Raw genomic sequence first — 22819 nt, forward strand, 5'->3', positions numbered from 1 at the left:
GCCTATTTCTGTACACGAATGCGAAAAAGCCAAACTCTAATTACGTCCCATCCGCTCAATTCAGGATTGCCGATTTTACCAACAACAGCATAAAACCTTCGTAGAAGCTGGTGTAGCAGGGTTTGTTTGTTTTCAGTTCAGTCGTTTTCCAAACCCTGCACAATAATAAAAATGTTTTGTATGTTCCCGCTTTGCTAAACGAAAATGATTGTTAAATAAATATTTAGACAGGGCGCTTTAACGATTAGTGATTGTTCAGTCCCGATTCTATGATCGTTGTTGTAGGTATCCAGAGACGAAAGAGCTGAAATAAAACTCCAACCATTAGTACGCATATAAAAAGTAGCACATAAATGGTTGGAGTTTTATTTCAGCTCATTTTTCTTCGCCAGTAATGCAGTTAAGCTAACTTGAATTTCGTCGCTGGATATTGACAACAACGATCATTGAATCAAAACAATCACTTAACGTTTAAAAGCACCAATCTAAATATTTACACAATAATTCTGTGTCACGAAACCTCTCTGTGTCAGAACAATTTGATTTATTCTGATAAGCACGAAATTGGTTTTGGTTAGTGAGTGTATCTAATGGTATAAAAAAGCCGCCCAACAAAATCTATTAGCATATCACTCACGCTTTCCGTGGCGCAAAGAGAGACAACGCGCGCTCTGTTTATAAGAGAAAAATTTCTCGTATACGTTTCTCTCTTGCCGGTGAGTGAGCAGCAGCTCACCCATCATCAGTTAGGTTCCGATAACGGTCTCGCCTGCCCAATGTATGTACTGTGTAGTTCGCGCATACACTCCGTCCGCGGTGGATGTGATGAAAATGTAGGTAGTGAGATGCATGTTTAGCTCAGCTGTGAATCTCGTCTCGTTTTTTCGGTGATATCCAGATATTCATTAGTGTTTGAACGAGGAAGTTTCCATAGTAGCGTAGCGAGGTGAAAAGTTGTTAATTTGATTGTTTTCGAGGCTACATCAAGAGGAAAACTATCCGAATCTTGACGAGCGATCCGTTGAGAATTCGATCGGAGTAGAAGCTGCAGATTATTACAGTAGCAGGAGCCTGAATAAAAGTGCACAAAAAGAAAAATCATTTTCCGATTTTCATCGATTTTCTCCTCGCTTGTACTGGTGCTGTCAGAGGCTTGTGTGAGGTAAGTGATAGGGTAAGATGGACTAGATGTAAGTTGAATCGCGAATTAGTTTTTCTTATTTTGCATGTTAGTTACCTTGTGATCTCTTTGGCTACCTTATCGAAATAACAGCTTTAGTATAATGATATGGTTCCCCGCGATAGCGTCAATATTTCGGGATCAAATCAGTCGATTTCAAATTCAATGGACATGAAGTTTTTTCAAAGTAGGCTGCTTTATAATAAAGGGTAATTTGTTTTCCTCGTCTCCTCGCTAATCAACATAGCAACGATCGAAAAGTTTTGTTTTGACGATTATTTTGATACAAAAGCTCAACACACAACAAGCACATAATTATCAAACATTTTTAATGGCAAAAAGATGCATTAGACGTAAGTCGTACACTTTCTCCACGAATTCCTATTCAATACATTGATATAAGCTCACAAACCACACGTAAGGATGGGATGAAATGGTTAAAAAACAAGAGCTGTGAAGTGATTTTGTTTGAATGTGAACGTGATCAGCAGATTGATCAACATGTGTTGTATACAAATGGGCTCTTATTTGAGAACTAGCCCTTGAGGTTTTTGTTGCGGAGTAGAAAAAGATTTATTCAGTTCATAGTTGCTTCACTGAAAATCCAAAGGCTGTTACAGCTAGTGTAAACCAGTATGTATTATAAAATCATGCCGTACTGAGACTAAAGTGTCAAAAAGAATACTCCGTCATTGACACTACGTTCAATTTGATAAATTATCAAAAATTGTCGCTGTGAATAATATGCATACAACAGCGGCAACTTTTTCAATTCGGGTTTTGATCCACCGTCAGTGAGGGAGTATTTTGTTTGACCCAGGCGTTACCAGCGAAATGTTTAATTTAAACTGAATGTGAAAGGTAAATATTACCTTTGGACCATCTATACTGTCTCTAATCGAATACTTTTTCCATGTTCTATAGGATGTCATATCTACATGGGACCAACTAGCGAGTATAGACAATTTAAGCATGGAGGAGATATGTATACCATACCAATGCGATAATCGTTTAACGTACCTAGTCACGTTCTTAATAACCACAGGGTATCAGACAATCAAACACTCATTTAATTTTTAGCTCAACTGAAGCTACTGAATAATTAGTTTATTATATCGTGAATAACTACCATGATAGCATGTATATATATGCCGATCATTACATCGGAACAACGCTTAATAAAATTCCGGTTAGCTTATTAATATTCGTCGTTACACGAACGGCCTACGCAATAAATACAACTTTAGTACTGAGAGAAATGAAATGAATTTCATTGAACAGGTTTCAACTAATTTTTGAAACACATAGGTACACTTGACAATACCCGATTCAAATTCACCAGGTGGTACTGCGATAGTGAAGCTTCGTCTCATTGCCGAATCGCTCGTCGAATAGTACCCCATTTTCTGTGGTTGAATGTTCAATTGGTGATGCGCTACCTATACGTATATGTACAACGACGAAATTACTTTCCACTTCACCGCCGTTCTCACGCGTATTAGCTATCTCGCTCGCCGGGACACGTGGTCATGAAAATGCATTTACATACCTACCTATTCGATAGAGCAACGAAAGATCACCATCTGTGTCTAGGTTCAATTGAAAGGGGCACACAAGGAAAGCACATAATGTAAACCAGAAATACGCGGGAATGGCTAGCAGCAACATGTAAGAATACAATATATAACCGAAACGAAACCGGTAAAATTTGCATATGCTATGAGAGGTGAAATCGTAGATTCTGAAGTCGATTTAATTTTGGAATTTTGGTGGACAATAACAGTTCACTGGGGGAGATAATCGTAATTTTAAACTAGAACTATATTCTTGCTTTCTGAATATTGCAACAACGTAACATTCACTCTTTGTTTGCCTGGTGAATTGGATCAAATGATAAAATTATGTGAATTGCGGCATCCGCTCCACTGGTTGTGCACATTTTTCATTAGCTATTTGCACGGAATTGTTGTAGCATGGCAATATTACCCGAGACTGGGTTATAAACAGTGCTGGTTGGGAATCCGCACAGTATAGGAATAAATTAAACTTCACACGGAAAGACGATGAATCCGAAATTCAACCAAAAAATTTGTTGATGTTTTTTATTTCGACTAATTGCTATTTGAATGAAACGGTCAGCCTACAGATACACGTCATACGTCTAACCAGCTTAACCTGAGACGTGTGTTTCAGCTTGAGACGTTGCCTTGGACCCAGCATAGATGCCATGTGGTATCAGACTGCATAAGCCATGATTTGATCCACTGAAATCTTGTTCCCATATCGCAAGAAGCGACAACAAGATTATTCTTCATATGGAGGAAACTTTCCAATTTCGATTTTGCCCCCAAACTGTTGGAATTCAGTTGTCTCTAATTAGATAAGGGATGGTTATAGTTCTGTATTTTGATCTGATTCCCATTTTGAATATTTTTTATAACTAGTTTTTTGAGTTTTCTGTTAAAATCAACTAGTTAACAAAACAAGAATTTGTTTTGTTATTTTCTTCATCGAATGGTTTTCAGTGCCTTATAGTAATTACCATATTACCCACGCAGAATCGGAAGCATATATAGCTCTTAGATCAACAAACTGTAAGGCGGCCACACTTAGTTTAGTGGTTTTGCAGACTTTAGCTGAAATACATGATCATATAGAATAGGGAATTTTACCGGCAAGTCTTCCGTGGGTACTGAAGAAGAAATACCTTCAACAGTGCTTTTTGAATGAAAATCAAAAATAAAGCGCAGACGTGGATAAAAACGTTGCCATTTGTTTATTTGTTGTATATATATATACCAACAGACCTCTTGGCCCTTGGAGGTTGCTTAAACTAGTTACATTTGAGGATACACAATATTTTAGTTCTTATCGAATTCCTCCTCAAGTGGAAGTCGAACACGGTATACCGTCGTCAGGTTCTTAAAAACGACATGGGGTCATCCATATTATACCACGTAAGTCACGATATAGTCTACGGATTTTCCATTATGTTTTCGTCTTTTATAAGATATCGAAAAAAAATTGTATCGTCATTGCACAGTGGTCCCAAAGAGCAAAAAAAGGGTTTTTTTAGGTTGCGTCAAAACGGTTGACTTTAGCAATATAGTGTCTTTGAGAAAGTTTCTTGGAGTAGAACTCCCCTTCTTTCTCTCTTATCGGATTGATGATTAATCCCTCTAATAGAGAGTTACGAAATTTATTTTCTTCAATGATTCAGATAGACAAATACTTACCTCAGAAAAGTTGTAGAGAAACTCGTTACAAACATTTTACCTGAAGACTTCAACTCTCTATCTTTTAAGCTTTTTGGGATATGGGACATTATTTGTAAATGGCCACTTAAAAACAGTTTTTTCAGCATTAGTATTTCCATAGAGGGCCGCCTTGGGGAGATTTGATTTTTCCAGCATTTGTTGCGCTTTTCTTGCACTTTAATTTGTTTATAAAGTGGTTTGCCCGTTTAAAAGTTATCGGCATTGAAAAAAGAGCTATTTTCAATAAAAAACGTGAATATCTCCACACATACTAGCGATAGCAAGTTTCCGTCTTCGACAAAGTAATGCAGTTTAATAGTCTAAACAATGTTCTAGAACATTTCTATAATGAAAAAAATCTAGAAGAAAACTTATGAGTAAAAAACTCTTATAAGGGGCCTTTCACAAATAATGTCCCATATCTCAAAAAGCTTAAAAGATAGAGTTGAAGTCTTCAAGTAAAATGTTTGTAATGAGTTTCTCTACAACTTTGCGGAAATAATTATTTGCCTATCTAAATCACTGAAGAAATTTTTTTTCGTAACTCACTAATAGGGAGATTAATCATCAATCCGATAAGGCAGAAAGCAGGGGAGCTCTACTCCAAGAAACATTCTTGAAGACACCATACTGCTAAAGTCAACCGTTTTGACGTAATCTAAAAAACCTTTTTTTGCTCTTTGCATTAGTGTGAACGCCTGCCTCAGTGGCGTCTCGTCCACCTGTTCAACCTTTGCAGTGCACGAGTTGAGATTTTTAAATATAATAAAAAGCAAAACACTAAATATTCAAAAAAATGGTAAACTTTGAGAAAATGTAATGTTCAATTGGAATTGCAAATATAATACTTTTTACGTGTGCAGAAATGCTTAGATGTTCAAAATCAGCTAACTTCAGGCAGCCACGCTTGCATCAACGAAATATTTCTCAAGCGTTTCAAAACATTTCAGTATACTAACCGTAATCGGAGAACGAGAAGTAGAGTTCGTGCACCAAAGAATCAGAACAGGTTGAGCATATTTTTATATAACACAGTTGTTAAATTGTGTGCGTTTTCTTTCAACCAATTTATCGATGTGTATTCGTCGAACTGGTGCACCTAATCGTGGTGAACCAGCTCAATCTTGGAAGCTCATATGGTCAAGGCTCCGAAAATGGCAACCACAGGCGAAATTATTTTTTATCAAATTTTGCGTCAATCTGTTTGTTTTCCGTATGTATATAACCTCTAATATTAAAAAATATGAATGATGATCCCAGAAAAAAATTTCATGTCTGTCATGAAAGTTTGTTGATGCTACTTGCATGACCTGAAAATGACTAAAAGACCGTAAGGAGATAAAAAGGTAAACAAAATTCATATTTTCAACTTTTTCCTTGCAACCACATTTTTCTATCGTAGTCTAATTTAAATTTGATGATATTGCTTGAAAAATTTTGATGAATATGGATTATTGCTTATTTTCAGTTGTGAAGTAATGGAAACCAAATAACGTGACAGATCAAAAATTCAAAAAAGTTTTGTGGACCACACCAACAGCGTGCATACAGTGTCTAACCTGCTTTTTTCTTACTACTTTGAGTCTACTTTTTGAAACTGTATTGTGAAAACTTTAAAGTTTTATTAATTTTTAGGAAAACACAATTTATCTTATGTAACGTAACAGATTTTTTCTGCTGTAAAGAAATTCTATCAAGTTTGATTCAATTGCGTCAATATTGGTGACCATCTTTGATTCTGATGAAACCTTTTACGTTTCATGTATATGGGAGACTAAGTATTTTTCAATATTAAACAAACAATTTTTATTCAAGAGTAATATTTAAAAAGGGTGTATGAGATCTTGAATGCACTACTTTCAATATATTTATTTTCGATAATCGCCATTTGTGCAGCAAAACTATATGATAGCGAGTTCTAGGGAATTAATTGTTCTGTGTGAATATTTTTTGGTGAAATTTTTCAAAAAAAAGGTAAAAAAATGTTAAAAATACAAATATATTGTTAAAAAAAACAAAAAAAATGAAAACACAATTAAAGAAAAACAATGTTTTTTTGTTAACGAATGCCTGTAAACTGATGAAACTATAATTGCACTATTAGGAAGTTATTAGTAAGAAAACATTTTTAACTTCAAGTATTCTTCTAAATTTCTTAGTATTTGCCAGTCATAAATATAATTTTCTTTCACAATATTAATACTAAATATAATTTCGAAGCAAAATGCTCTTATGATTTTTTTTTCGAAATATTTTGATTTTTTTTCAACAAAAATATCTAGTAGTGAAAATAAATTACTCACAAATACCAAACGCAAAAAACATAACGCGTTTAAAATTTAATTGCAAATAAAAAAAAATATAATTGCATCGTAGAGAAAATAACAATAAAAAGTTTTAACATATTTCAATAATTATTTTATTTTTGAATATTTTTTTACTTTTTTTTTAAAATAATTTAGTTATAGAATGTATTTCAAAATTGGTTTTCAATTCAAAATGCTCACGAAAAATTATCCTTCAAAATGCAGATGTTTTCAAGTTATTTTGGATTTTCTTTCGACATAATATGTTACTTCGTGAAATTACGACCTTTTCAAAAGTTTTTCACGTTTGTTCATCAAAACCAACATGTTTTTCAAAATAAACATGAAATTTCCCTCATTTCCTAGATTAAGGATGATTTGTGTACGATTGTCTTGATATCCTTGCTTCAATGAAAATGCAGAACTGTAACGTGACAGATTCTGGTTGTAACGTGACAGATCATTTAGAATACTCCATAAAATCGAAAATAAAGTTTTTCTTCAGGATAACTATATTTCAAACTCTTCCTTCCTTTCTAAGCTTTAACTGTTTTCATGAAAACAGTTAACAACAGACTTTTTCTATTTAGTCGGGCAACCTCCAAACTAACTGCGAAAATTGTGTAACGTGACAGACGTATCAAAATGAGAATAAAGTGAAAACGGTTCATAATAGAAAAAAAACTTTCTGTAGAAAAAATGTGCGGTTTAAGCGCGATTCAGACGATACATCAGCTTCCGTCAACGTCAACGGAACGTCACCGTTCCGTCAGGATAAGTTAAATACGTTTCTCTTGCGACCGTTCACACATGCCGTACGTCAAAACGTTCCGTGCCGTTGATGTTGTGTGTGAATGCCTCCATTTAACTGCAGGTAACTTATCCTGACGGAACGGTGACGTTGACGGAAGCTGATGCATCGTCTGAGTTGTCCTTTAGTGACCTTAATAATGTGCAGTTGTGATTGGCTCTCAAATATTAAGCTTGTCTGCTCGACGCGCCAACTAGATTTCATTATTGGTACCAGTCAAATAATGACAAAAGTATTTTCTTGTATTGATGATGGATGGATGGTTGTTCTATTTTAATTGTTTTAACGTAAACATTACATAGTTCCACAAAAAGTTTGATTGCAGGTGGTAAAAAACACTTGTTCTTTCGTTTGACACCAAAAAATTCTGTCGAACTCGATATTTTATTGCAAAGTATTGAGATCCGCTTTAATTTTTGTATTGTTGAGGTTAGGTTGGTTGTTTTAGAAACGGAAACTGTTTACATAGAATTTGGATTTTTCAGTGGATAACCTCGATTGTCAACACTTGCACTCTTTAGTTCGGTGATTTTCGCCCACTATCGTGTTTTCTATCGAAATTTCAGTCTTTGAATTTTATTTTAGTATAAATTGAAACTGGAAGGATGAATTCTTAGTGATGTAACAAGAAATTTACCTTCTAGATATTTCTCAGAGGTAGGAAACATAGTTTCTTCATCAATATTACTTTTCATTAGAATAAACACCATTTAATTATAATATTGGTTGAATTCATAAAATTCAAAATTTACTTTTCAATGTGTTTTGACAGATGAAAATAAGAACATCATCATTGCACTCTCGTGCCGTCTGGCGGTCGACATCCAGTGTTAGATCGCGAATAGAATATGGTTTTATTGTTTTTGCTGACTTATCTTATGAAATATGCGTAAAAATGTAACGTGACAGACAGAAGCCTTGACCAGATGCGTTCGCCATGTTTTGCAAGCGACGATAGTGATGAAGAGCTTTACAGGATTGTTCTCACTTCTGTAATTAATATTACCACGGTCATTTCTTTTTTAACCCCTTCATTCCCATGTTGTTTGTGGACAACAACGTTTTTAGGCATCTATAGGTTTGATTGAGGCAAGATTTGTTCACAAAAACAAGTGAGACCAATAAATGTGGATATTGCCTTTCATTTAAGTATTAACAGTTACAAAAATCAACTATAAAACTTAAGTTATTGCAATTACAGTGGAGACCCGTTTTTATCAGCCCCTTGGTGAATTTTAGGCTGGTAAAACGGGGACATTGATAAAATCGGGACACATATTTTTTTCTTTCTAAGAAACCGAGCATCTTAAAATATGCTTCTGTAGTCCCTAGATTTTTTCGGATCTCAATATGCTCAAGAAAGGATTTGAATGCAACTTGGTTCGTCTGATAGGGCCCATCAAACTAGTACTATGGGGCCGTACACTAATTACGTAAGGCTTTTTTAGAGCTTTTCAACCTCCCCCTCCCCCAGATAAGAGTTCGTAAGATTTTGGTGAACTCCCCCTTCCCCTATATAAGATCTTATCATGATTATCGTAATTAAAAAATCAAATTGTTAATTCATCAAATAATAAGAACGATATGTAAAGAATTATTACAAGAAAACTCATGACAAAATTTAACTGTAATCATCTGCAGAATTTTAATTGCATGCCAATCTCACCCAGTAGAAAGAATAACTGTTGTCAGATATTCAGTAACTCCAATTTGGTCCACATGATCTGCTTTGCTATATTCCACTTCCTTTGAATATATTTTCTTGTGATGAAGAATTCAAAAGAAATTTATAACCTCTAATGGCATGAATTTATTCTGAGTTCCAGTTGTGACGCTTTTCGTACGCATAGCTCCGAGTTAACCATCTTCGAATTTTCTTGAATTAAAATACAGTTCACACTCTGGAAATATTCGACACTCAAGATCTTTGACAATCGCATGTTGGAACATTTTCCAGATACCTTGCGGGTTTGAATCGAACGTTTGAAAAGAACAAAGTCGGTCTAACAACACGAAGGGTATCAACACTTCTTAACTTGTAAGGCATATTGTGACTCCAGTTCCCGAACAGAACAATGTACAACCAAGAGCCAAAAAATTACTCATATTGTTTGATATACAAGGATTATATGGTACAATAGAAAATAGTTCCCTTTTCTTATTAAAAAGAATATTTTCCTTATGGATTTAATTTTTTAAACTTGATTTATGATATTACGTAAGAAAGGACAAACCCTCCCTCCCCCTCAGATAAGAATTTGTAAGATATTTTGAAACTCCCCCTCCCCCCATATGCCCTTACGTAATTAGTGTATGCCCCCTATCACTTTTCATATGAAGCTAATAAATCGGGGGTAGATAAAATCGGGTGCTGATAAAATTGGGTCTTCACTGTAGTCTGATTGGATTCCGATGAAATAGTTACATATGTGGTGCTATGAAACAAATTATTCGCATTTAATTTTTTTTTTTTTATCCCTTTATGGGCAGCTAGGGCCGAGGGTGGTGGCTAGCGGGTTTCATATATCCTTGACCTGACGGACAAAGCTATGGTGCCTTGAACACAGGCAACGCAGATCCAAGGCCATCATTGAAATGATAAGTTCTGCGTTTGAGATGTACTTCCCCCGGTTGCCAGACGAATACCTGTAATTATTACTTGTTGCTTTGTATGTATGAATCTAATGTTCAGTCCTGGGTGGTGTATGCGTGGAAGGTGTGGTTTTTAGCGTTCGAGTCCAGGAGTGCATATCTGTCTGGGTTAGCGTGGGCGTTTACTAATTGTGTAATAGTGTGATCGCTAAAGGCTCGAGCATATGAATGCCAGCGTGTCTCCAACTTTGCGTGCATAAATCCGATTTTAGATCCGTGTTGCCATTCGCACATTCACGTGTATTCTCGAACGATCGCGCGCGGACCGTGAATCTAATAATTAATTTTCAGTGTATGGTAGAGAAACGTGTTGTCTAGTGAACATGAGCATCATTCCCGATCGGTCCAACTGAAAGCATGAGTCTAGGCTGATCGAGAGTAGAGAATTCCGAACGTAGCCGGTCTATGATCGCGCGAGTGGTGGGTTAATGCTTGAGACCGCGGTTGTAAAGTTATAGGTGCTGAAAAGTTCACTTAAGTAAAGGGGTGTTGGCGAAATTGCGAGCGTAGGTGTGTGTGGATGATTGAAATTGTAATGTAAGTTCGCGTTTTTGACCAGGTTTGTGTTATCGCGAAAGTTAGGGGCGTTTGCACGTTTTGGATGTGAATGTATATGGGAGAATATGCTATTGATTGTGCTAGTGAATATCAGTATGAACCCAACTCAAAATACAGTAATAAAAGGAAAAATAACATGCCGAATGTTTCTTTTTTTAGGTCAATAACCGTGCATTGAACAATGCTCAAAAACTCTGAACTAGGCCCCGTCGAGTCCAGTCTGTCCGTCTCGTCCTGTCGTGTCTGGGGTTTCCAGGTTACATGCATTCACCAGATGAGACTAGCTTATGTCAGTTTACTTGTGCACTGGTTTCGTAGAATCGAGGCGATCATCGAAATGATAGATCCTACGAGTGAATGCACTTGGCCCAGTCACCTGTCAAGCATTTGTGTATTTGTGTGTGTTGAGATATGTGTGGAGCCTGTAAATAATATTTTAATACGAATATTTTATACTTCAAAATAAGAAATGTGTAATATACTACTTGCAGTTTGTTGATCGTTCCTACTTATCTGATACCATCGAGTATAAGAATACATATCCATTGTTCTAAAACCTGGCGACGTCCGATGGCAGAGAAGAATCATTGTTGGCAGCAATGTTGCTCTTCTTGGATGTATGAGCTCAAAAAGGTCATCACAAGAAAATAACGCATGAGACCGAAAATAAATAAAAAAATAAAATAAAGAGAAGAGTTAGTATTGTTATAGAGTATTAATAATATGCCGACTTTTTTCGAGAGTTGTCCTACTGGAACTGTAGAGCTAATTGATTTAATTAAGGCATGGACCTAGAACGATTCATGAATGCGCGAGTGCGGGGGACTGTAGGTTCACGCTTGAGACTGCGTTTGAGTGATTACAAGTGCCGAGACGTTCATATTATCACCGGGATGTTATAATGTCTGGAAGAGCGCGATTATAGGTTGCGTGGATGGTCGCGAAGGGCTCAAGCATTTTGATATTTTTTTTGTCGCGTGTATGTGACTTTGCATTAGATTTTTATGTAGTTTCGCGCGAACACGGGCATTGTTAATTTATAAGTGCTAAACCATTCACCCAGTCGCCAAGGTGTCATACTTTTTACGAGATCGTGGGCGTAGTCGTGCGTGGATGATCGAGAAGGACCCGAGCGTCTGTATGTGGACGCTTCTGTCGTGTGTGCTAGCATGTAACTTCGCGTGGACACATTATTTTTATAAGCGTGTGGCCATTCGCACGTTCGCGTATTCTTCAACGATCGCACATGGACGTCTTGTCTAGTTTTTATTTCTATTGGTCCAACTAAAGGCATGAATTTGGGCTGCTATGATCAAGGGCGGAGACTTCCGGACGTGACCGATCCACGATTGCGCGAGCTTAGGTTCTTAGGTGTTATGTATAACAGTTTCGAAAAATAACATTTTTATCAGTGTAATAATAGTTTCATGAAAGCGTAACGATAAGTAACGCATTCAGAAGGTAAATAGAATAAACGTCAGCGAGAAGCTGATTATTCTTATTCGAGACGTGAAGCAAAGCAGTTTGGTTTTTTTATTAGTGCGATAGCCGAAGTCCTAAATTTCCCATACGATCCGCCTTTGTCAGCCTGGATTGGATCAGCCATCTTCAACCGAGGAGACTCCGGATAAGTGGTAGAGGTAAGCTGGTGTCTTCCAGAGCCTAGGGATCGGTAAACTTACAGTGGCGACGGGAAAAAAGTGTTAGTTTTCATATTGGCTTTAATTGCCAAGATACAAAAAAAAACGCATTTAGAAATAAAAATTGTCCACGCGGGACATTCTTTTGTTCTCTTTATATAGCAGTGTGGTCTTTATATAATCGTGCCAGTGGCATCACATTTTGGGGCTTTCATAGTGCACATTGTAAGTAGGGTGGTTCCAAAATAGTGATTTTAAAAATAATAAAGTGAAACAAAAAAAAATATATAAAATTAAAACGCCATTTTCTTTGAAGGCGTAGGTTTCAAACTCTTTTGTTTTAATAGACGTATTGTTTTATTAACAAAGAAAAAAAACCTGAATATAAAAGGTACTAAGAGTGTTCTTTCTCTTTTAAGATAAAACAAAGGTTTGCTTTGGATTCAACTGACACATGCGAAGTACGGAAGCCGCCAAAGGGTGAAAGCATTTAAAAGCAGGACTCAACAAAGGTTACAAAAAAATTTAAAAAGGGAAGCTGCAGCTAATTGGCTGATCCTAAAACAAAAGGGCATAATCAAGGTGAGCCACAATTTTTCTAATACAATTTTAAATATTTATCGCGATTCTAATTTTGATGCTTGGGAATATTGTCGATTTTTTATTCGTTTCATATATATTTAAATTTTATTGATTTTAAATGGCTCAAATGAGCATCTCAATCGAACCTTTCCGCAAAGGATGTTCCTTTACGGAATGGGCGGAGAGATTAGATTATTTTTTTATTGTTAATAAGGTACCAGAGGATGACAAAAAGGCTCATTTTATTGCCTTGTCTGGACCAGCTGTTTATACAGAATTAAAATTAATTTATCCCAATAGCACTTTGAATGCAGCATCTTTTAGTGATATTGTTTCAAAATTAAGAGCACGATTTGATAAAACAGAGTCAGACTTAATACAACGTCTGAAATTTAACAACAGAGCACAGCAGCCGAATGAATCCTTGGAGGATTTCGTTTTAGCTTTAAAGCTCCAAGCTGAATTTTGCTCTTTCGGAAATTTTAAAGAAGCTGCCATTATTGACAGAATTATTTCGGGTGTACGCGACAATGGGTTGCGAAAAAAATTAATTAATGAAAACATGGTATCCCTTGAAGCGACCGAACGTTTTTTGACGACGTGGGAGATGGCGGATACGAACGCCAAAAGTTTCGCAGCAAACGTTCCGGTTGAACAAGACAGAATCGCTTCTCATAGTGATGTGAATAAATACAGCTCTCATTTAAACAAATTAAAAAACGTATACGATTCGGCAAGAAGGCATAATAATTTTTCCAACGAGCAAAGAAATGAAGTTCAGAGAAGTAATGTGAGAAGTCGACTAGGTTATGTCTATAAAAACAAATTCCCTTATAATAAAGATAGTCGTTTCAAGCCAGCAGGGTGGTATGAAAACGAGGACAGGAGGCGGCCTGATTATTCACAGATGATTTGCGATTACTGTGGTGTCAAAGGGCACATAAAAAGAAAGTGTTTCAAGCTAAAGAATACGCAGCGCGGCGGGGTGAAATTCGTTGATGATTTTGAACAAGCAGGATCTAGTCAAGGAGGTTTAAGCGAAATTTTCGGCAGGATGCGAGCGAATGAGTCGGCGAGTGACGAGGAAGATAGAGATACAGGTGATATACAATGCATGCAACTTTCTTATATAAATAACATAAATAACCCTTGCATAGTAAACGTCAAAATTGAACAAAAAATGATACAAATGGAAATAGATTGTGGTTCGTCTGTTTCGGTAATGAGTAAACATCAATACTATTCAAGCTTTAATAAGCCGCTTTTGAAAAGTTTCAAGAAATTGGTTGTCGTTAACGGGAATAAATTGAAAATAGAGGGAGAAGCAAATGTTTTGGTAGAATTCAGAGGTAAACAAGCCCAACTTAAACTGTTGGTTTTGCATTGCGATAATGAATTCATTCCATTGTTTGGGAGAACTTGGTTGGATATTTTTTTCTTGGGTTGGAGACAATATTTTCTGAGCAATGAAATAATTAACAATTTGATTGATACTAACAGTGATGAGATCGCTACAATATTTAAAGAAAAGTATAGTAATGTATTTATACAAAATTTTTCGGAACCAATCAAGGGGTTTGAAGCTGAACTAGTACTGAAAGATGGGAGCCCTATTTTTAAAAAAGCCTATGACGTACCCTACAGACTTAGGGATAAAGTATCTGAATATTTAGACAAGTTAGAACAAGAAAAAGTTTTAACACCGGTGAAAACAAGCGAATGGGCTTCTCCGGTGGTTATAGTAATGAAGAAAAATAATGAAATACGATTGGTAATCGATTGCAAAGTATCTATAAATAAATTATTAATTCCAAATACATATCCTTTGCCGACTGCTCAGGATTTGTTTGCCGGTTTGGCGGGGTGTAAAGTATTTTGCTCTTTAGATTTACAAGGTGCTTACACTCAATTGTCTTTATCAAACAGATCAAAAAAATTTATGGTTATTAATACATTAAAGGGATTATACACTTATAATAGACTACCACAAGGAGCCTCGTCTAGCGCCTCAATATTTCAACAAGTGATGGATCAAGTTCTAAATGGAATTGAGAATGTTTGCGTTTATTTAGATGATGTTTTAATAGCGGGTAAAAACCTTGATGATTGTAGACATAAACTTGATTTAGTATTAGAGAAGTTATCCGCTGTGAATATAAAAGTTAACTGGGACAAATGTAAATTTTTTGTGTCTAAATTACCATATTTAGGACACATCATTAGCGATAAAGGGTTATTACCATGCCCTGATAAAATACTAACTATACAGAAAGCAAATGTACCACAAAATGTGACGGAACTCAAATCGTTTTTGGGTTTGATTAACTATTATAATAAGTTTCTGCCTAGACTATCTTCAAAGCTATATCATTTATACAATTTATTAAAAAACAATGTGAAGTTTGTTTGGGATGAAAACTGTGATAAAGCATTTCATGAAAGCAAACATTTACTGCTAAATGCAAACATTTTAGAATTTTTCGACCCATTAAAGCCCATTGTCGTAGTAACAGATGCCTCAGGCTATGGGCTTGGGGGAGTAATAGCACACGACATCGATGGTATAGAAAAACCTATATGCTTTACTTCGTTTTCTTTAAATCCAGCACAAAAAAACTATCCCATTATTCATTTAGAAGCCCTTGCTTTAGTGTGCACAATAAAGAAATTTCATAAGTTTCTTTATGGAAAAAAATTTTTAGTTTATACAGACCATAAACCATTAGTTGGAATTTTCGGAAAAGCGGGTAAAAACTCGATATATGTGACAAGGCTACAAAGATTTATTCTGGAATTATCCATTTATGACTTTGAGATTCACTACAGACCTTCTTCCAAAATGGGGAATGCGGACTTTTGTTCCCGATTTCCGTTGAATGAATATATCCCCAAAGAGTTGGATGAAGAAAGGATAAGGAGTATAAATTTTGGAAAGGAAATCCCCATAGATACGACAGCGATTGCTAACATGACTAAGACTGACGAATTCCTCCAGAAAATAATAAATTACATGCGAAATGGTTGGCCAAATAAACTAGACAACCGCCTTATCAACGTTTTTTCTAATCAGCATGACTTAGAAATTGTTGACGGGTGCCTGTTGTACCAAGACAGAGTAGTGATACCGCAGCAGTTACAAGGTTGTACATTAAAACTCTTACATGCTAACCATGCTGGCATGGTAAAAATGAAACAACTTGCCAGAAAATTAGTGTACTGGTTTGGAATAAATTCCGACATAGAAAAGTATGTGTCGGCTTGTGATGTTTGCAACAGTATGGCCATAGTATATAAACAGAAAATTGAGTCTAAATGGACACCAACTACAAAGCCTTTCAGCAGAATACATATAGACTTTTTCCATTTTTCGTCACACACATTCTTATTAATAGTGGATAGTTTCTCTAAGTGGGTAGAAGTAGAGTGGATGAAGAGAGGCACGGATTGTGCTAAAGTACTAAAAAAATTAGTAGCATTTTTTGCTCGTTTTGGGTTACCAGACGTGCTGGTATCGGACGGCGGTCCTCCTTTTAATTCGTACAGTTTTGTTGATTTCCTAGAAAAACAAGGAATTAAAGTTATGAAAAGCCCACCATATAACCCCTCTAGTAACGGGCAAGCAGAAAGGCTAGTTAGAACAGTGAAGGAAATTTTAAAGAAATTTCTAATGGAACCAGAATTTGCGTATTTGGAATTGGAGGACCTGATTAATATATTTTTAATTAACTATAGAAATAACTGCATGACGAATGATGGTAAATTTCCATCGGAGAAGATTTTCTCATACTCACCTAAAACTTTATTGGACCTTTTACACCCAAAAAAGCATTACAAGCAAAACTTACTAACACCCAAAATCCCAAATGATGCTAAATCTAACAGTCCAAAGTTTAAGGTTACTAAAAACGATCCTTTGGATGAACTGACAACGGGAGATGTGGTTTGGTACAAAAACCACAATCCCCATAATCAGTTCCGGTGGTTGAAGGCAACCTTTATTAAAAAATATTCTCACAATACATTTCAGGTTGCAGTTGGAAACGCAACGTTTATGGCTCATCGGGTGCAACTGAGGATGGCCGATGCGGATAAGTTCGTACGGCCGAACGTTACAGTATCGATCGGTTTCCCAACTGGGAACACGGGAGCAGAGAGCGACGATGAACCATTTTTAGGATTTCCGGATACCACCACTAAGCAAAACAGGAAAAGGAAAGGTGCAGCAGAGGAGTCGGCGGGTGTCGGTCCAAGACGATCAAAGCGCATGCGAATGGCAAAGGCCGATCGAAACTTTGTTTATCCGAAGAAGAATTCAAGTTTACATTTGGCGAGGGCCAGTTTAAATTATAAGAATATTTGATTTATATACGGCAAATGCCGATCTGAATTTTATAAAATTTTGAAATTAAATTTTGAACGAATTATTCTGAATGATTCGATCGATACATTAGTTTATTAACTTATGCTAAAAGAGGAAGAGCTGTTATGTATAACAGTTTCGAAAAATAACATTTTTATCAGTGTAATAATAGTTTCATGAAAGCGTAACGATAAGTAACGCATTCAGAAGGTAAATAGAATAAACGTCAGCGAGAAGCTGATTATTCTTATTCGAGACGTGAAGCAAAGCAGTTTGGTTTTTTTATTAGTGCGATAGCCGAAGTCCTAAATTTCCCATACGATCCGCCTTTGTCAGCCTGGATTGGATCAGCCATCTTCAACCGAGGAGACTCCGGATAAGTGGTAGAGGTAAGCTGGTGTCTTCCAGAGCCTAGGGATCGGTAAACTTACATTAGGTTCCAACGTTCACCTAATCAATCGGTGTGTTTGAATATTGGCGAGATCGCGGGCGTTCGTATTTGTGACCAGGTTTGTGTTATCGCGTAGGCCACGTTTGTACGTTTGGAATGAGGTGCCTGCAGAGAGAATTGGGCCCTAAACCCACATTGCATATTATTTGACCATGGCAGTGGATAATAAAGGTCGCCAAGTTAAGTACTAAAATTGATCACAATGTAGCTTAACTAAAAAGAAAATAATCGTATCCCAAGTTTATGTGATATAATCACTGTAATACTGCTTTGGTGGAAAAGCCCCCGGACCACATCAAGGTACAGTATCATGCCGAGGGCTATGAAACAAATTATTCGCATTAAAACAATACTATAGTTGTCTGAAGACTGCTTCTCTTTCAAATTAATAGTGCAAAAGTTCCTTGAATAAAACAGTTTTTCAAAGAAACACCCTACTTTATTTTAAATATGTTGTAAAATGAAAAGTATGACAGCTAGAGCTTACATGTCTGCAGTAAACTTTTCCAAAATTTGTCGTTCTACAACTTCGCTGAAGTTCGTTTGGCTCTAGCTGGAATGGATAAAAAGTTAATTTTTTTATCTTGGTAAAATTAGAAGTACCCTGACTGTTGTTTTAACAAAAAAAAGGGGCTCACAAACTATACGAAAATTTCTCCAAAGATTTAATGGGGCTAAGTTGTTTAGTTTTAGTAAAATTTCAAAATTCCTGCTAAATTTGCATTCTGGACCACTGTGCACTGTTAATGCCCTTATAAAAATGAGTGATAAGTGACAAAACACTATTCAGCTAAACCCAACCATTATTTCCAAAAACGATAAAATTTGTGAAAATCGATAACTGTTTCACCACCATACGTTGAAAGACGTCAGGGGCTATTTCATGTTCTCCATGAAACAGGTGAGCAGTAACGTAGATTACAGAAGGTCTCAGTTCTAATCATTGAGGAGGGTATGTCAACGCCGGTCTTCTTTCCTTCGCAAATTGTACCTACGACATTGCGGATATGTTGGAACTGAATAAGGGAAAGAAGAACACCAGATTTATTGCCTTATTCTGCATTACAACGGATCGCTTTTTCGAAGGAATGTGATTTGTATTCTGAAAAATGATAGCAAAATCTAACGATTCGTTTCGATTGAACCACATTAGTTCGACGACGTAACGCAAAATAAGGATTAATTGAAGCAGGCCCTTTTTGTTTTTCTTTTATCTCCCAACAATAATTGATAGAAAAAAGATTGCCGACCATGCCGAAATTGGGCCCGCACTGTACATTGTTTGATCAAAGAAAAAAATCTCTTGGTTCACGCAAAAAATATTAATGGTGTTTTTGCTGTATTAAGAGAAATTTTGAATTCCAAGTATTAAAATTTTGTTGCAATCTAGCAACAAATAACACGAAGATTGCAATATTTTCCTGATATTTTCTCTAGCATTGCAAAAAGAATCGGATTTGTCGTATTCCACTTGTCGTTTTAACAAGCACTCTTGTATCAACCTAAAGGTTATCAGTCCTCTTGAATGCATTTCTAATCACAGCTGCTTGTGGGGAACCAAGCCTTCCAAATCAAATCCATAACATACATATACGCGTGACACTTTCTATGCACGGTTGTTCTGTTTAATCATTTTCTTGAACTCTTATGTCATTTCAGAAATCTTAGTTGACATGCTATCCACGTGATTTTTGTGGTGCTAATCGATACGTTCCAGCCATTTCATCCTTCTCGGAATCATCATCTGACATCCATTCATAAGGCTGTGACAAACACCACAAATACACGCACAATTACGGCACCGCAAATGTGAACACAATAATGTACCAGCTTAGAAAATGCTCTCGAAGGAATCTCCTGCTCATGCTGGCGCTGGTCGTCGGTTACGCTCTGGTAGCTTACGTGATCAGCAGCCGGGACTACGTGGACAATCGAGAGAAAATGTAAGTTAATCGTCTTTGGACTGATCAAACACATTCATTCATTCATTCTATTGCAGAAGTCTGATCGAAGAATCGATTCAATCACTCGCCAATCAAGGCGCTTGCAAAATGCCATCGCTCCCTGTCGATTCACCGGAAATACTCAGTTTCCTAAAGGATGAACCACCGGTTGAATGTGGCAATGAAAATGACGACTGGGTTTCTTGTCACGTGAGTTATTGATCATAAATCGATAATAAAATAGAAGATTTCCTTTTAATTCAGTAGGGTGGTATTTATTGATCGGTATAGATATTCTGAAATGATACGAATTACATATAAATCAATAAATACCACCTGGTTGAAATCTTTCCACCAAAATGCATGAAAACGAACTATTTCAATTGATCTTATTCCATTGTTTCACAGAAATCCATTTGCACAATCAAACCGGAAGTGGTGAAAGCGAGAGGCAAAATCACTTGCAATTTTGCCGACATTATTCGAACCGATGACTACAAGTTCCAGTACGCGCCAGCAGTGCGATCGACCCAGCATTACGTACTGCGGAAGAGTGACTTTGCTCGTGCTCAATGTTGGACCGAAAGCCACGTCCGCTGGACTGGGATAGTGATAGGCGTTCGAGAGGAGCCAGCACTACGCAGTCGGCAGAGCTGGAGCAAGCAGGGTGCGATCAACGTTCTTATGATGGGCTTCGATTCACTGAGTAGAAATGCTTTCATAAGAAAACTACCAAAAACCTACAAGTATCTGACGAAATACCTGAAGGCTGATGTTCTGCAAGGATACAATATTATAGGTGATGGAACACCACAGGCTCTTATTCCGTTATTGACGGGATTTACCGAGCTTGAGCTACCAGAAACTCGCAGACGTATGGCTAACTCGGAATTTGTTAACGTGTACCCATTCGTGTGGAATGAGTACGAAAAGTACGGTTACGTCACAGCATTCAACGAGGATGTACCACACATAGGTACGTTCTCGTACCGTCTAAATGGTTTCGAATCTCAACCAACGGATCATTACATGCGCACCTACTACCTGTCAATCGAAAATCAGCTGTCATATTACAAGAGATTATGCGTCGGAGCACAACCTCGCCATAAGGTGATGCTAGACTATACCAAAGAATTTATGCTAAGCTACCCCACGAATCCACGGTTCGTATTTAGTTTCCACGGAGAACTTTCACACGATTCGATCAACCTGATCGGTGTGGCGGACACCGACATCACCAACTGGTTGGTAGAACTGAAACAGTCGGGGGTGCTGAACAACACGGTTATGATCATGATGTCGGATCATGGAAATCGATTTGCCGGGGTTCGAAATACACTGCAGGGCAAGCAGGAGGAGCGATTACCGTTCTTCAGTTTCAGTTTTCCGGAGTGGTTCAAACGTCAGTATCGGGAGCAGTATAAGAATTTTCAGAGTAATCTCGACAAACTGGTGACACCGTTCGACGTGCACGAGACGTTGCAGGATATTTTGAGTAAGTATCGCACAATCGAAAGAACCTACTTCTATCCAACTTGTCAACAGATCTTTGAACTTATTGATATTCAATCCCCTTTTAATGTTTCTCAATTGTATTAGAAGAAAATACATTGTACATTCTGTGTTCATCTCATTGCAGCTCTTCAAACGCTGAAAACAAAACAGCGACCGCCCCACACCCGTGCCATCTCGCTATTCGACGAAATACCCCAGAACCGGTCCTGTGCCGATGCGTACATAGAACCACACTGGTGTGCCTGTATGAACTGGGAACCGATCGATGATACCGCATCGGAACCCGTGTTCCGTTCGGCCATGGCCATTGTAGATTTCATCAACAAGTACACGGAACAGCATCGCAGTATCTGCGTCACACTCAGTTTGGACGAGATAAAATGGGCGGCTAAACTGTCCCCTCATAAGGATCTGGTCAACTTCAGGAAGAACAAGGATACCGACGGGTATATTGGAGATTTTAGTGGCTCCGCGACGAAGATTGTACACGATATGTACCAGGTGAAGTTGGTGACTAGGCCGGGCAAGGCGATCTACGAAGGTAGTGTGTTGCATGATATTGCAAAAAATCAGTACCGAGTAAAGCTAAGCGACATTTCGCGGATCAATAAGTACGGATCGCAGGCCAACTGTATATACGATAAGGATCCGGAGATGAGGAAGTATTGCTACTGTAAAGGTTAGGTGATAACCAACAGGGGTTACCATATAGTTTGTAAAATGAACAGTTCGAGTCAGACCTTTAGTTTTTAGTTACCGGATTCTTTTAAGCATAAAACGCAATCCATGAATCTCAGCGAGACTTAAAGCACAAGAAATATTTTGTTTAAATATAAGCTCATAAGAAAAGAAAATCACTCAACAAGTTTTTATATGTGTATATTGATTAGAAGATTTCTAATATTAGATATATACTGTGAACAGGTTTGCAGCTAGTCGTTTCACTGAGAACAAATGCTAATTAAAATAAACTGTTCATAAATGTAACCAAACATACAGAACTGTTACCGTGTGTGCAAAGTATTTGATACCAAGAATTGAAATAAACATGTTACCGAACGTTAGCATAGATTAAACTTTTCAATTAATCTCAACATCTTGCGACACATGAAAAACTGTTATAGTCATGGGAAAAGGGTTCTTAAAAGTCATGCGGTAGGTACACGGAGAATAGAAGTACAGAATGACCAAGACATGCGAAAAGGGGTTGACACATTCACAGTTTTTTTTTCCTATAAATAACGATCTGGGACGTAGGACTACATCTTTGTTTCCGATATGGGACCGATAAATCTACTGTGATTATCGTAAGACACCAGATTCAGAGTGAAGCGCACCTAAGTAGCCATAAGCATTTAACCATTGTTTAAAAACTCTCGTTTGACATTTATAATGCAATCGAGCACTACATTGGCACTACGTTTTCAAAGATGGCCGCTTTCTCAGTAGAACCTTAAAGATCTTTAAAACATGTATGCTTATTTATTACTATCATTATGGTTATTTATTACTATCATAGTGTAAATATAAAGCCAATATAATGCTGAGATAATGCTATGGTAAT

At 37.0% G+C, this 22819-nt stretch overlaps 1 protein-coding gene across 2 annotated transcripts; it reads left to right on the top strand.

Annotated features, from left to right (window-relative positions):
* Positions 1 to 731: 731 nt before the first annotated feature.
* Positions 732 to 22332, top strand: LOC131685374 (uncharacterized). Of its 2 annotated transcripts, none has more exons than XM_058969063.1 (5): positions 732 to 1162; positions 19457 to 19740; positions 19797 to 19950; positions 20149 to 21235; positions 21380 to 22332. In XM_058969063.1, the coding sequence occupies exons 2-5, from the start codon at positions 19619 to 19621 to the stop codon at positions 21937 to 21939; spliced, it is 1923 nt and encodes a 640-aa protein (XP_058825046.1). In that variant the 5' UTR covers positions 732 to 1162; positions 19457 to 19618; the 3' UTR covers positions 21940 to 22332. The 2 variants fall into 2 exon arrangements, with proteins under 2 accessions (XP_058825046.1, XP_058825047.1); XM_058969064.1 differs by lacking the exon at positions 732 to 1162 and adding an exon at positions 17510 to 17735.
* The last annotated feature ends 487 nt before the right edge of the window (positions 22333 to 22819 follow it).

The sequence above is a fragment of the Topomyia yanbarensis genome, chromosome 2 (assembly GCF_030247195.1).
Source record: "Topomyia yanbarensis strain Yona2022 chromosome 2, ASM3024719v1, whole genome shotgun sequence".
Lineage (NCBI taxonomy): Eukaryota > Metazoa > Arthropoda > Insecta > Diptera > Culicidae > Topomyia > Topomyia yanbarensis.